Below are 16565 nucleotides of genomic sequence, written 5' to 3' on the forward strand. Positions count from 1 at the left end.
TATGATGAAAATAAAAATGAATCATTTAAGTTTAAATACACAATTCAGATAATCTTATGATATAAAGTTATAATTATTATTGATAATGGAGACGATAAGGATTATATCAACATTGTTGTTTTTAAAATGAAATTCCCACGTAGTTTGTAAGCACGAAACAAACGTAAAATTGACTGATTAGGCTAGATCCATCAAATATAATGTATCAAAAACAATGGATTTTCGTTCATCATGACACACTGGATTGAAATTGCATAGTTAAATGCGAATTTAATAAGCGTGATGTAAACTATATGAAAAACCAATACTTTTATTGTTATTGGCCATAAATTTGACTGTTGTTTCATAGTTGATAATTATAAGGTAATTGCTGTTTCAAAATATATTCTATATAAAATTCTTAATGCTGCTTCTGATGAAAGAACTAGATTTTTTAAAATCATTTTAGGCTATATTTCTAGATGTACAAGTATGGGGAGAAATCAAATTCTCACTTCTTTGGTAATGTTGTTTCCACCTATTCTTCAACGAGACTTGATGATTTAAAAAGTACCAAGTCAATTGAAATTATGGTGGTTCAGAATATCTCAACAGAATGATTCCAAAAGCTTCATTAGCATTGTGGATCTGGCCTCAACGTGTAGAAAGAAGATCCTCTTCTGCAAAATCCCCTTAGCAATAGTGTATACATTTCGTCTTCCAGTTCATATTGTTCCTAATTACTATCCACACTGCTGTGCTGCTTTGTCAACTGTTTCACACAAAGTCAATCTGTAGTTATCATGTATAAAGTTATAACTATTATTGATAATGGAGACGATAAGGATTATATCAACATTGTTGTTTTTAAAATGAAATTCCCATATAGTTTTTAAGCACGAAACAAACGTAACATTGAATGATTAGGCTACATCCATCAAATATGATGTATCAAAAACAGTGGATTTTCGTTCGTCATGACACACTGGATTGAAATTGCATAGTTAAATGCGAATTTAATAAGCGTGATGTAAACAATATGAAAAGCCAATACTTTTATTGTTATTGGCCATAAATTTGACTGTTGTTTCATAGTTGATAATTATAAGGTAATTGCTGTTTCAAAATATATTCTATATAAAATTCTTAATGCTTTTGATGAAAGAACTAGATTTTTTAAAATCATTTTAGGCTATATTTCTAGATGTACAAGTATGAGGAGAAATCAAATTCTCACTTCTTTGGTAATGTTGTTTCCACCTATGTACACTTCTTCAACGAGACTTGATGATTTAAAAAGTACCAAGTCAATTGAAATCTTATGGTGGTTCAAAATATCTCATCAGAATGATTCCAAAAGCTTCATTAGCATTGTGGATCTGGCCTCATCGTGTAGAAAGAAGATCATCTCCTGCAAAATCCCCTTAACAATAGTGTATAAATTTCGTCTTCCAGTTCATGTTGGTTCTAATTATTATCCACACGGCTGTGCTGCTTTGTCAACTGTTTCTCACAAAGTCAATCTGTAGTTATCACGAACAGCATGTTTTTAAATTAGTGACGTCATTTGAGTACAGTCGCACTATTAGGAACTCCTTCGCCATAATCCACTGGAAGGATCTAAACTATACATGTGTGGTGACCAGCATAGAAAAAGTCTTCTGAATAAGCTTCGAATTATTCAATTTTTTTATTTATATTTCCTATGTAACAGTATGTTATATCAATTTTTTCAACAGTCAAACTTATTTCGACTGGGACCATCCCTAATCTGTATTATATTGGAGACATCTCAACAGTATTTGAACCAGTACAGTACTTTTCGGCGACACAGTCATTATGACAAAAGATATATTTTTACCTAGAGTTATAGAAAAGCTTCAAATGATAGTTAACAAGATCCACAAATGAACTAGAGACTGAAAAGTATAGTTTAATAGCTTCAAATATGTCCATGTTAATTTTGTGTTGTAGCCAAGTTGAAGACAGAGATCTAATTATATCACTTGCTCGATTCCTCAAGTAGAATCAGCGAAATACCTCGGCAGTCATCCCGATGGTAAGTTAAATTGGAAACATATGACTCCCAACATAACCTAAGATTAAATAGATTTATTTAGCAGTAAATAATAAAGCCTATTTATAATTATTGATGCAAATATAAGATTGCACCTAAGTCATCAAACAGATTGGCTATTAAAACAAATTTCTTCGATTAATTACCAATGTTTATCGCTACGTAATCAACGAAGAACTGCACCATGATGTTGAAATCAAATGAATGCACGAATTTATACAATATTTCACGCTAAAACGTGAAATAATCATACTAAATCATAACCAGGTGGTTAAATACAATTTCTGAATAACACGAAGGAAATCAAGATTGAAACGAACCAAACCAAACGAACTTGTACAAAGTGTTATTTAGCTTAAGTTAGCCTAATTTGGGAAATACATGTAGATATATTTATCTCGCACTCGTCTTACTTGGGAATTGATTCAAGTACAAATGAAAAGTAATAATAAATAAAGCATATCTAAGAGGATGATGAAATTAAGAATATAAAATGCATACCGAGTGAAAAGAAAAATCAGACTAAATCCAGCTGGGCGTTCTATTTTAATTTGATTATATTTTTAAGGTGAATAAAGGTGGAAAATTAGATGTGATGAACTCTAATTTGTATCTTTTCTCGCCTGTCCCCGACGAACCCTATTTTCCACTCTGGCTTAATCGGCATCATTTATTTAAATGATGTTACGTTTATAGTACTCCATTATTTAATATGTACGTTGTTGATACGTCGATATTTCGTATTGACTTTTTTTATACTCATGCGATCTATTACAGGACTAGAAACTTTATTATATTAACTCATTATTCGACAGTATATCATAGGTTTTGTTATTAGACTGGTTAAACAGAACCTTAATTTTATGTCAATCAAAATATACATTTCTGCTTATAAGGGTTATTGATAATTGCCTATTATTAAAAGTAATATGATTTTACAATAAGGAAAAAAAAGGAATGTCAATAATGATAAAATACTTAATGATGATAAATCAAAAGTTAGATGACATTTTCATTATTCTGAAGCCATACTGTTTTCATAGTATCTGAATAAGTATTATTGTGCATGAAAAATTTTGATATAATATAAATAATAATAAAATAATGAAAGAAACTACTAATTCCTTGTTCTATATAACGATGATCAAAAAGCTAACAGTTAATAAATATCTGTACTATCTGGCATATTTTAACACCTGCATAAGAAGTAATTAATATCGTCCCTGTCATCAAGACAATTTACCATCTTTTAAATATTAATGGTTGTGGTAATGACTGGAAATACCGATAATGATCCTCACCCTTAGATGGTCCCATCTGTTTAACGCCCAGGCTATAAAACAGTGTAATTTACACACATTAAATGATATATTTCTCCTTCTCAAAAACCTATCCTTTAGGAGACAATGGGGAGTGATTTCTAAATTATTTGTTAAATTAATAGTCAGTCTCGAATAAATCTTAAAGAAGAACTGCAAGAACCTCTTTATGATTAACAATTGTATTTGTTCACACTTTTAAATATGTAAAAAATGCAGCAGGAATTTGTAGCTGTTCCACCATATTTCATATTTCCAAATCTGAAATAGTAGTTCAGTGGGGTAGTTGGAACAAGTGTATCAGACTCATATATGGATAACTTTAAAAATAAGGCATATTGTATACATATATAGGTAATTATCCTATACCCCTGGTATAATTAATGCTTTTGATATTATCTGTTTTATTAATTTGAAATTTTTATAAAAGTTTACGAATTATCCCTAATCTCTGCGTAAAATTTTATCAAAATACAAGACATAAACCTATGAAACTCTGGATAACAACTAAATAATATATGTGCATGTTACTTATTTATTGTTAACATTTCGATTTTCTTTTGTTAATAATTATTCATACAATGTTGAATGTTTAAATCATATTTATGATAGCACAGCAAATGTTATATATTATTAGTATTTTGTCATGTGTTATTATATATGTTATTATATAACATGCTGTGTGTATATGGATGTTTATATAGTATTACCCATAAATACCACAGCACAGTTGTGCTACTGATATTAAAACCACATCTTGCAAAATAGAAATTAGGAATTATTCGCACAGTTTCATTGTTAAATATAAATTACCAATGATTATTTTTAACAAATTCAACAATCATTGACTTCTGCAATACTATTTTACATACAAGCGCCGTTGTTCTGAAAAAGGGCTTTTTATACTATGACTTTTTCATTTTAGCTAAAAATATCTTTCTCTAGGGCCACCTTTTGAAAAATGTCGAGTAATTTTTAATCAATAATTTATGATACTTCAAGCCTTTTTGGCCCTTAATTTCAATATTCACTCGATTGAAAACTGCTATCTAATCTTGAATGGCGACTAGTTATTGGCTTTAAAAGTAGTCAGTTTGTCATACTACAGTGTGTCCCAATATTTATGTAATATTTGAATTAACTATAATGCATTTTTGGTGACACTCATTTCATATTCTGCTGAAATTTTTCATGTTAGTCTTGGGGTTGTTAGCATATACATTTGACTTAAGAAAATAAATCAAGTGTTGTAAAGGGGGCAAATTTACCAACAATCACCGAAGGAATATAGTAAATGACTAAGAAATGTATTCATTCAGTAATTGAACTTATTCATCGATCGTAAGGCATTTTGCTAAATCTATAATATACATCGTCCACTTGAATATCATCCATTTCTGTACTGTTTTACGTTCGGCTACCACAAGTGGGTTCCCTGAACTTAATGTTAAATGACTTTCACTGATGAAGTGAATGTCAAAATTTATTATATCTCACTATATTTATTATTTTCTAAATATTGTTTTACAATCTCGATAAAATGCATTGTTTTTTCGTAAGGTGCTACATTGTTACTCACCCTAAACTACCAACTGTCAAATTGTTTTTTTTTTAATTTTGCGACATTATATAATTAAACTATATAAAAAATAATTATTTGATTAAAGCCTGATCCGTTCCAGCATTTAATTTTGGAGAATTATACTGAAGGATTTGAATTTGCAACGTTGTCAGTTATAGCAAAATATACGTACATTTGAAGAATATAATATAAATTGATTAAAATATCTTGAATTCACAAATTAACCCAATATTTCCGTTAAGACTCAAATTCAAAATTTTTAGTACATAAAAAATAAAGAAAAAGAAATAAAAAATATATAAAAATCTTTCAGTATTAAAAGTGGCAATTGCTAAATGTTGTATCAAAAAATAAACACTCAATGATTAAAGGGTAAACGTAAAAAAGTTTTCCAATTCAATATATTTGGTAACAATTTGTTATCACAATCGCATTTTTCAAGTGTTTTATAAACAGTATATAGATTAAATTGAAATAAATATAGCATAACTTAGTTTTAACTCACCAATACTTACGTTACAAAAGGACGAACTAACAAGACTGAAAGTTAAACATTCTACTGCTACATTTTAGTAAAATATTAATGTGTTATAGTATTATATTAAGTCTAAAGGTTAGTAAAGTATTGAGTGGAGATAAGTGACCACCTAACTATACTAAGTTCCCATCATGATAGATTATGTGAATTAAAAAAAAAATCTTTAAGTTTTGAATGAGGGCTTTAAATTCGACTCTATTTAAAAATAGTACTTTAGATTACTTTAGTTTGATCTCTATTCCACTCTATTTAGAAGAACACTGTTGAGGAATTGTTAGAAGCTTCGAAACTCTGCCAACATTACCTAAGTATATTGTACAACTATTAGTCGTGTGTCTTAGTTTTTATAGATTTTTCACGTAGTTGGATCGCTATAGCCATTTGTTGATGTTATTCATCCTTGTTGGTTTTTTCTATCAAGTCCTTTCAGTCCGTTTTTTTTATCTCTAACATCATTCATAATAAGTAGTATTAGTTGTTATTTCTTGCTACATGGCTTAGGTATCTATAGTCCTTCCAATAAAACAGCCAGTGCACGTCATAGATGTCGTCGAGTATACTGCTAAATGCACTTTGTATAAATGTAAAATTCGTTTTAAACTCGTAACGGTTTTTTCCTTCTCATTTAACTAGTTAAAAAGAGACAGAATGCTGTCTGATGCGTGGGAACACGTATCCGAATTAGTCTGTATAATTCTATAAATAAGAATTAATATCATTATCAAATAATGTTGGTACTGGTCGACACTGTTGCTAAATGTCTACAAAATTCTTGAAAACATTAGTGATAATAATTAGAGGTTACATTCCGGCAAACATTCTTAAAAGTTAAAGTTAATGCAGCAACATTGCGACGTGCTGACGTCATCAATTTTGATGACGTGCATTGGCTGTTTTATGGGAAGGACTATATGGTTTCTTTCATTTATTACTTTCAGCAGTTCCAGCGTGTATGTCAATCAGGGAATTAGGATGGGAGGTTATTGTTTATCCTGTCGGTCTAAGAAATTTTGACATACACAGTTCAAAGGCTTTAAGTTGTTTAATTGTTAATATCCAAGTTTATACACCACATAAAAGTATTGGCGAGATCTAGCACTTTAATGTTATTAATTTGAACTTTTTATTTAAGGTTTTATCAGCTAAGTGTGGTTTCTATTTCACGAATGCTTTGATGCAGATGTTCGCTTGTTATTACTCCAATATACATAAATTCTGGTCTTAAAATAATGGTCTAATTTCGCGTTGTATTAGATTGCTGCCGATTTCAGTTTAGAGTACGGCATACCTTCATCACTTTTGTTTTGTTTTAGTTTATTTTTAACACTCAGTTTTGGATTGCAGTATGAATTTCATTAAATATGCTCTACCCAGAGCCGGTGATGAGTAAGTTATTGTTGTAGTATCCATTGGCTTGGAAGACAATATTCTTTCTAATTAGGATCTTATCAAAAATTGATGAGAAATATTCCGTTTCGATGTCGATGTTAATGACACTCCTGGACTAATTTATGATTTTTTACACTTGTGATTATTGTAGTAGATCCAGTTTTGATCGCCAGTCACAATACGCCGTAAAAAAACTCTTCTTTTTTACCTGAAATTAATTTGTCTGGATTCCTCAACAAACATTTTCTGAAAGTTCTCTGAGTTTGAACAGGTTTCGTCCAATAAGTCGTGGCAATTATTTTTGATCTTCCAAGCCGTTCTTTGCCATTGCCGTTAAAATAACCACTTTCAACTTATTTAAACTCAGACCGACAATTGGAATATGAGCGGCACCACCATAGGTTTCTAAAAGTGTTTTTGGTCTTAGGCAGCAGATTTTTTTTAATTAAGCAACAACAGTAATGAATGTCGAAAATACAATTTAGAGCGTCCCATGATTAGTGTTTTTATATACTAATAACGCAATAGAATTAAAAGGAAAACGATTGTTTTATGGAGAGAAATGTCAAAACTGCCGAATTTAATAGTTAGGTTAGATTGTTTAACTTTTATTTACATTTACATACCAATAGATACAGCGAGCACAACGCAGGCAAGTACTTAATATAACGCCGTATGTGCAGTGTATCCATTTTTAGGGTAAGTTTTTTAACATTGCGTCCGATTCTTTTAGAATCGCAAAAGACCGCGAAAATATATCGATCTGAGTTTGTGAAAATTAGGTCTTATCTGGTAACATATACTAAAAGAGTTATTTTATGATATTTTAAACATTCAACATTGTTTCGTAATCATGTAACCAATCAAGTGTCATTAATTAACATTTTCCGGTGTACTGTTTAACCCATTCTTCTTTCTGTCTCTCTTCCCATCTTGTGTAGGGAGAAATGATAGATCGCATAGAGTTTCACGTCGAACACGCCGTGGACTACGTTCAAACTGCCACGCAAGACACCAAAAAAGCCCTACGGTATCAGAGCAGGGCCAGGCGGGTGAGTCGAACCTTGTAGTTTTTTAAGAGCGATCACTGTGTATATTCGCTTTTTAATTCGTTTTTTGTTTTTGTCTCTTTTTCTTTCGGCATTTCGTTCCGCCCGTCCCACCTCCCCCAACACACACACATCTCCCATATTGAATCCGATCGGCGATATTGTAACGCGAATCGCCCGCTTACCCCTTCCCGACCCCCGCCCTATTTATGATTTTTTCTGTTTCTCTCTACTGATTATATTATTAACTGGATATTATATGGGCTTATATGCACACCCCCTCTTTTACTATTTCAACTAACTATACTATTTGTGCCCTTTGTCACTGGATTGCGATGCGTTGTTGTATATATTTATGTGCGTGTGTGGCAATGTGTTCCCCCCTCTGCGGTGGTGGTTTAACCCGTTATCCCTCCCGTCTCTATCCGCGCTTCCCGCTTCCTTTTATCGTCCCGCTACCCCCCGTTCGACCTACGCACAGGGAGAGCTGGTGGATCGCATCGAATACCACGTGGAAACGACGGGGAATCATGTGGCTGAAGGCCGGGTTCAATTAAAGGCAGCTGAAGAGTACCAGAGTAAAGCCAGAAAGGTAAGACGCGTTGATTAAGGTTGTTGGTCATAAATGAGCGTGATGACGTCACCGAGCCTTAGCGATTAAATATAAAATATCGTATACTATAGTTATACATTCTTTTTGAGTATAACATTAATTACTCATTAATAGTTCGTTAAATTACAATAAATTAAGTTATGAAATTTGAAGGGGTTTCAAACATGAACTATTATTTAACTTAAAAAAAAGCTATTTTATTTTATGGAAAGACCAGGTGATTTGTTGAATGGTGATACAAAACGACACTGATGATTTAAATTAGAGTTAGGAATCATCGACTAAAAACAGTCGCAAAAATTTGAACTAGCCAGTAATCGACTGAAAATAATAATTACTATTTCAGTGAAATGCATGCTTCGACTGTTTGTTTTTTTTTTTTCATTCGTGGTAAAAGACGGAGATGTGCGAATTCCTTCCCGTATTAATTTTGAGGGAGATAAAGAGGGACATAATTATTTGTAATTATTCTCTGTGCTATATAGATCAGTTCATTTTAAATAATTTTAAATTAGCAGGTGGTTGTGTCAAATTAGTTTTATACTTTAGAATTACTTTGAATATATAAAACAAGAAATGGAAAAATGACCCCAAATATGTTTCTTCGTATTTTAATATTTTGAGAATAATAATGACATAAATTAATAAAAGCATTTTGTTTTTTTTTTCTATTTTCTTACGAATGTTTATTTTTTTCAACGGTGCTGTAAGTGAGACAAATATGTATATGAAAACTGAGGATGGGCACGTGGTGAAATGATAGAAACTAACGGGATTATTTATGATTTATTCGAGTGATCGACAATTTACAGTTGACAACACAGCTACTCGAGGGTGCCCGGAGAAAGAAGGGACCTTTTTTTTTTGTTATTCCAGATTGACCTGCTAGAACCAAATGGTCTATTGCTGATATCGCTTCGGGTTCGGGATAGTGAGTGTTTTGCGGGAGACAGAGACCCTGGGTTACGGCTGGGATTATCGTAGTTGCTTATCTACCGGGGTTTGTGGATGGGTAGAGATTTTATAAAGTTGTTATCGTGTTCTAAGACACCTAGGGGAGAACCTTACACTGAAAATGTTCGTGAAACTCTTCACGAACGGGATGCCTGATTCGATGTGTGTTGACGTTTCTCATAAACCATGGAGCATTGAGTAACGCGCGGCCTTTTTCTCGATTGGAACACTTGGAGTAGTTCAAGTTGTCTCTCAGAGACATACCTGTAGCACACTTGTGCTCCGTAGAGGAATACTGGACGGACTAACATTTTATACAGAGTCGCTTTCTGGGGGATTGGGAGTTTACTTCTTCTGCAGAGGAGTAGGAAGGGTAGACTGTAGACGCAATTGCCTTTAGAGATAGCGTGCTGGATTTGGACTAACCATTGGAACCTGCGGTCGAACTGGACACCAAGGTATGATACCTTCTGCAGCCAGGTGATAAGGACTTTATCGATTTGGAGGCGATAAGCGCGGAACTCCTTCTTGCGATGGAACAAAATAGCCTGAGTTTTACTTGGGTTAATTTGCAGCCGCCAGAATTTATACCACGCAATCGCCTGGTTAAGTTGTACTTGAAGTCTGTCGCTGATGGCGTCGGGGCTGTAATCGGTACTATAGAAAGCTGTATCATCTGCATAAAATGCTGTGTGGGGATGTTTGTGGAGTGGGAAATCAGCCATATAAAGTTCGAACAGGGCTGGGCCTAGTGGAGCATCTTGCGGGACTCGTGCGGAAATCGGTTTTCCAGAGGAGACTGCGTCACCGATCCTCACTTGGAAGGGACTTGCCGTCCCAATATGAATCATTCAGGGAGATTAAGTCATTCGGTAGACCAAGCTGCCAAACTTGACCGAGAGCTTTGGGAACATCTAAAAAGATGGTTCCAGCTTTGTGACCTTTTCTTAATGCCTGGTGGATGGTTGCTGCGACGCGAGCAGCTTGATGAAAGCTTGAGTGTTTGGCACGGAAATTGAATTGTTCGTTCGAGATTATGTGATGTGCGCCTATGAAGTTGTTTAAAGCGTGTAATATCGCTTTTTCGGCAAGTTTAGAAAGTGAACTAATCAGGCTGATGGGCCTATAGTCAAATGGGTTGGATTTGGCTTTCTTTTTTGGAATCATAGCGACAAACGCATGTTTCCTATTCTTTGTGAAATGCTTTAACTTCAGGATGGAGTTGATAATGTTGGCAACCTTCGAGTATCTGTGTCGGGGTTTTTATAGCTTCAGCTTGGGTCCTTGATTGAACGACTTGGATGTTTTTTCCTTCAGTGTTGGGAATTCCATAATTCTGTAAAAAACTTTTGTCTCCTGGGGAATACTAATTTTAAGTAAAATAATAATTCTCTGAATCGGAATATTTTAATATTTGTTAATCACTAATATTTTAAAATTATTATCCGTTAAAACTTAAAACTTGGCTTGAACAAACATCGAGAGACTTAGAAAAACGAAATAGGTGATCAGCAAGAGACCTAATAATTGCCGAGATAACATAAATACTAACAACTAAACAGTATTTTACTATTTATGAATGAAAATTTTGTTTTTTTACCCTTTCACATTAATAAATAATATTTAAAAATAGAATTCTTAAATGCTGCCATATTAATGTGCATTATTATTATATGCGTTATAATCACGTTAAAAACAAAACATAAAACCATATATTTACATTAAGCATACATTCGGATAGCCAAACCAAATATCTTAAAAACTAGTCGAATGGCACAGTCGATAGTAAAGACAATTTCTAAACAGTTGATAGATCTCAACGCTAATTTAAATTTTTTCGAACATATACCAGATTGCCTATGTCTAAACGCCTCACTCCATTCAGTCTTAACATAAGCACCTAATTTAGTCTTCAAAATACACAGTCCAACAATAACATATTTTTGATATTAATGTTTTTTTTTTATTTTGAAAATAAATATAAATTTTATACTGAAAACTTACAGGGAATGGAATAACACGGTGTTTAAGTATAATAAGTTCTAAAACAACAATAATTATTCTAAGCAAGCTGTATTCTTGTTTTATTATTCTTAAAAATATTTAATTTACCGAGATATAACACATGGGCTGAAGATTCCCGGGCGTAACAAGGAAAACTGTTTTTTTTTTGTTAAATATTGGCTTTATTCATCAACGTAATTAACATCAAGAGTCACACAATCATTCCAGTGCCGCTTTAACATTTCAATACCACTTTTGTAGAACGATTTATCTTTTGCCTCAAAATAGGTCCCAGTTTCAACGATAACCTCTTCATTCGAACCAAATTTCTTACCGGTGAGCATTTTGTTGAGGTCTGCGAACAGCCAGTAGTCGCTGGGAGCCAAATCTAGCGAATACGGTGGATGTGGGAGCAATTAGAAATTCAATTCATGGGCCATAATCTTTCCAGCCGCTTGTTGTGCCTTCGGGCGCCTTGGACGAAGTTTGCCTTCTTTTGATAGCTTTACGATGTTGGGTAACTCACATAACTTCACTTTTCGATCATTCAAAACGATTTTGTGGAATTTGTTGATGTTTTCTGCTGTTACGACTTCATCTTGAGGTTCTATGCGTTCTGCATCATAGGTGTCCCGACGATCATGTTTGTAGTTAGCAAACCAACATTTTGTAGTTGCTCCGCTGACGGGGCGGAGTCCTTATAACACTTTCCAACCCATTGCTTCGCTTGAACGGTATTTTTCCTGCCATGAGTGTAATATTAAAACATAAAATTGTTTTTGATCCATTGTTTCGAAAACAACAACAGTAGTGTCACTCTTAGCACAATAATTCATAAACTTATGAGTAGAATATCATGAAATTTTAATAGCTTTTTCTAAGGTTAGTACTAACTGAAAAAACGGAGAATGCGATAAAACTAGCGCCATCTATGAATTAGGCCTGGGACTTTTCGGTCTATGTTATCAGTTGTTTGCATGGATAGTTTCGCATTTTTATCAGTAGATACCACTGATAAGGATACATGCAAGCACGTGATGGATTATAAACGTATAGTAGATTATTATGATTAGACGAACAATATGAATAGCATAGCAATATAAAAAACGATGCAAAATAATTAAGTTTATTAAGTATTATAGAAAAATTCAAAATATAATATCAAGAAAGTTAGTCTATTATTCTTAGGAGTTTAGTGAAGAGCAATATCAAAACTCCTCATGAGATTACTGAAAAATTAGTTGCAAAAAATAATAAAGAAAAGTAAATAAATTTTTGTTTTTCATTTAACATGTTTTGCTATATTTGAACACAATTGTTTTAAATTGTTGAAAAAACATTCTGAGCTTGCTTCGTCAAAATTGAAGTAAACTTATATGTTTTATGAAAACAGAAATACTAATACGAGAATAATAATATTAGAACTAAAGACAATACGTTTCTGCTAGGTAAATATTTTATAGTTATACAGAATATTTCAAGTTTACGGTGGCATTCATTATTTAATTTATCTTAGTTAAATTGTTTAAATTAAACTTAACTTTGGAAAAAATATTTACGTTTTCTAAACTCAACAGCCTAGTGTGGTTTTAAATGTTTTTATACCCACCGATTTATTTATATTTAACACATTTCTAATTTTAGATCACGCAGGTTGTTTTGCTTTAAGATTGGTTTATTGGTTTATTTTAATATAAAAAAACTGAGTACATCATCAATGATATTAGGTCATCATTAGGACGAATTAGTTGAAATTTCTGTGTAGGAGATTTAAGAAATGGAATTTTCAAAAAAAACTTGATTTAACTTGATCTAGACAATGCTTTTTTATTGATTGTACATATGATGTAAGTAGCCCTATCTCACATTTACTTAAGATCCTATAACACCGAATAAACAATCACTTTGGTAAAATATTAAATTAATATTTTATTTATTTAATAATGAAACCAGAAAAACTGATAGATATTTTACATCTAGTATATGAAAAAAAAACATTAATAAGAAATAATAAAAAAATAATATAGAAAATACTACATAAAATTTGTTCTTTTGGCGGATTATAATTCGATGAATACATAATGGTATTGAAATGTTACATTTAACATCATGGTGATGTCTAGATACATCAACCGATTGACAGTAACGTGGCGTAATTTATGCATGTCTTTATTTTTTCTGTATTTTAAATATTCAATCATTTTAACGTTATATTTATTTATCTTTATGCAGAAACACTTATGAACATTGTTAAAAATCTATTATTCAAAAAAAATATATGTACATTTAAAAATATTTAATCAATATTTAAGCATTTTCAGTTCTACGCCTTCGTACATTTTCCACTATACTCCAGGTCTTGGATACTAAATATACTGCTGTTAAAGTTTTAAGATCACTCACAACTTTCCTTTTTAATCATCATTGTAATATACTTCGTTACTGATGACTAGCATTGAAATGAGTTTTATTGCTCTACAGCTTTTCTTCAGATTAACAAAAAAATCCATGATGACTATTTGACTTAAATACCTGAGAAAAAAACTGTTGATGTACAATTTGTTTTACAATTTTAATATAATTTATTAGCGGTTTTCCTTATAGAATATTGGAAACTATTTATAGGTCCGTAGTAAGCCCATATAACTTGTCAACCCCATAATAAAATTAAGTTATTTTGTTGGGCCTATAAATTAATTTTAAAGGATTTATTACAGTTGGTATTAGTGTGTATTACACTCGCCGTCGGGCGCATTTGTACAACCAATTTCATGTTGAAGCCCCACTGAAAGGGTTCATTTTTCAGTATATGTCATTTCGTCGAAGTGGGAACACACTTTTCTCCAGTGCGTTGAAAATGTCTGAATGTGTATCGAGTATATCGCATTTGCTGGAAGTTTGGAGAAGAAAAATATGGGAATGATCCTAAAGCTTGTGTATTTTGTGAGTACGAATTGAAGACTAGAGACATTGAAAGGTGTTTCATCATGTGTAAAATGCTGCATGTCTTTTGCATCTTATTGTTACTGGTGATGAAAAGTAGATCCATTAAGATAATCCAAAGCGAAAGAAATCATGGGGACCACCTGGTCATGCATCAACCTCAACGGCAATGCCGAATATTCATGGCTCCTAGCTAATGGTCTGTATTTGGTGCGGTATTCTATAACCTGCGAGACCATCAATCATCAGGGGTCACGATAGACTAAAATTGATGCCTTTGAGCTGAATAACATGAAACGCTCTACCACATGTTGCGAAACAGGTAAAAACGTACTTCGAAATGTTAAAATGGAAATTCTACCCCATCTGCCGTATGCTGCAGACCTTTCTCCTTCTGATTACTACCGATTGAACCGATTTTTTACAATAAAGCTTCAAATTTAAAAATCCTTTAATATTAATTTATGGACTCTAATATAAATAAAAATCAATAAATGAGAATTAATTGTTATTTTTAATTAAATAGCTTAAAATGATCATACCCGAGTAGACGTTGTTGATTATCTGAAATAAGTAAAAAGCCTTTCTTATTATTTATTTTATGTAAAATATCGTTTTACATAATATTTTTAAAAATGTTATAAGCCGATTTACTATATTTAATTATAACGAACATATAACATATAGTCTGTCCAAAATAGCAGTGAACTCACGTCATCAAGATATATCAGTCTATCCAAGTTTATTTTGTACATACGTCATCTAAATTTGTGACGTCGCAATGTTACCATATCGACTCTTTGACATACAACAAAATTCTAATATAAATAAAATAAATGAACAAAAATGTTATCAAATATAATTTATTTTAACACTGTAGTAAATCTAATGCGTACTCACTTTTATTTGTTTCCGCTCTCATCACCCTGTCCTGGCAGCATTGAATCATATCATATTCAGAAAGTGTTATTCAAATGAATAAACTAAGATATTAATTTCCAATCTATCTAACATTTGTTCACAATTCCATCATTTGTCAATTTCTTGTTCAGTGATCAGTGGCCGTGTCTATACTAATATTCAATGCAGCTGCAACACGCTAAAAATATTTTCATGGCAAGAGGGTGTCTCCATTATCTCGGTCCTGTTCGGCTGTCTGGCTTCAGAATTTTCAATAAGAGTAATAATAAGCGGCGATTTGAAATTTATTAAAACAAGCAAATCATTAAAATAACGTTTGCCGGTTACTTCTTATCACTACTGTTTTGACGAATTTTGCATACGTTTGGCAACCGGACGACCTTGGCAGGCTAGTTCTGTTACACGTTCGTACTCGCCAGACAACATTGTGTCTCTTTTTAACTAGAATAAAATGAGGAAAAAAATTGTTTGAATTTAAAACGAATTTACAAATTGCGGTAGGCAATACATTAAACATCTTGATGACGTATGTAGAAACTTTGTTTAGATTATATATAATTTTGATCGATTAACTAACAAAGACATTTACGAAGTAACATTTTATCTCCGGATTTAACGGCTCATCTTTGCGACCAGGTGAACATAAAACGCTATGAAAATGTTGCCATTTGTCGCCTTTATTGCGAATTATCGACGGAACTAGCATGAAAATCAAAAGTTTTATGACCAGCAACCTTTGCGTCTAAGTTTCCCCGTACCTAGCTCATTGTATGAGCAATCCTACTTTTTCTTTTCTCGATTTTCACGGTTTGTCCTCGACAAATACACAGGTCATTCTCGAAAAGATATCGATTTCCAAGAAATAAAAGGGAAACAAACTGATTATTTTCTACTACCTTTTTATAATATATAATTACAATGCTATCGAAACTACACCTGCGCGTGCTAAATTTTTGAAATACTGTAACAATTGTTTATAGACGACAATTTCAGTTAAGTAATAATTTTATTAATACTATTAATTTTATTATGCCATAAACGCCAAAATCAATAATTATTTTCGTAAAATAACAATATTTTAGAAAGTTGGACGGATACTTTTTTTAGGTGCATCAGTTCGCCTTAATATATTCAAGATTTCCAAATTGTTTGACGGCAAAATGGCAAAATGTCGTAGTCTTTTTTAATTACATCTGT

At 32.3% G+C, this 16565-nt stretch overlaps 1 protein-coding gene across 7 annotated transcripts in view; it reads left to right on the plus strand.

Annotated features, from left to right (window-relative positions):
* Syx1A (Syntaxin 1A) overlaps nt 1-16565 on the plus strand; it is an 80592-nt gene that overhangs the window by 49254 nt on the left and 14773 nt on the right. For 5 of the 7 annotated variants that reach the window (XM_076409700.1, XM_076409696.1, XM_076409697.1 and 2 more), the window contains exon 8: nt 7826-7936. In XM_076409700.1, coding sequence (XP_076265815.1) covers nt 7826-7936 — 111 coding nt within the window. Of the gene's footprint in view, nt 1-7825; nt 8526-16565 lie in introns of all 7 variants that reach the window. The other 2 variants (XR_013006524.1, XM_076409699.1) reach the window with 2 other exon arrangements.

The sequence above is a fragment of the Rhynchophorus ferrugineus genome, unplaced genomic scaffold (genome assembly GCF_030347505.1).
Source record: "Rhynchophorus ferrugineus isolate W39M unplaced genomic scaffold, kcgeb_rfMv2 rfM7, whole genome shotgun sequence".
NCBI classification, from domain to species: Eukaryota; Metazoa; Arthropoda; class Insecta; order Coleoptera; family Curculionidae; genus Rhynchophorus; species Rhynchophorus ferrugineus.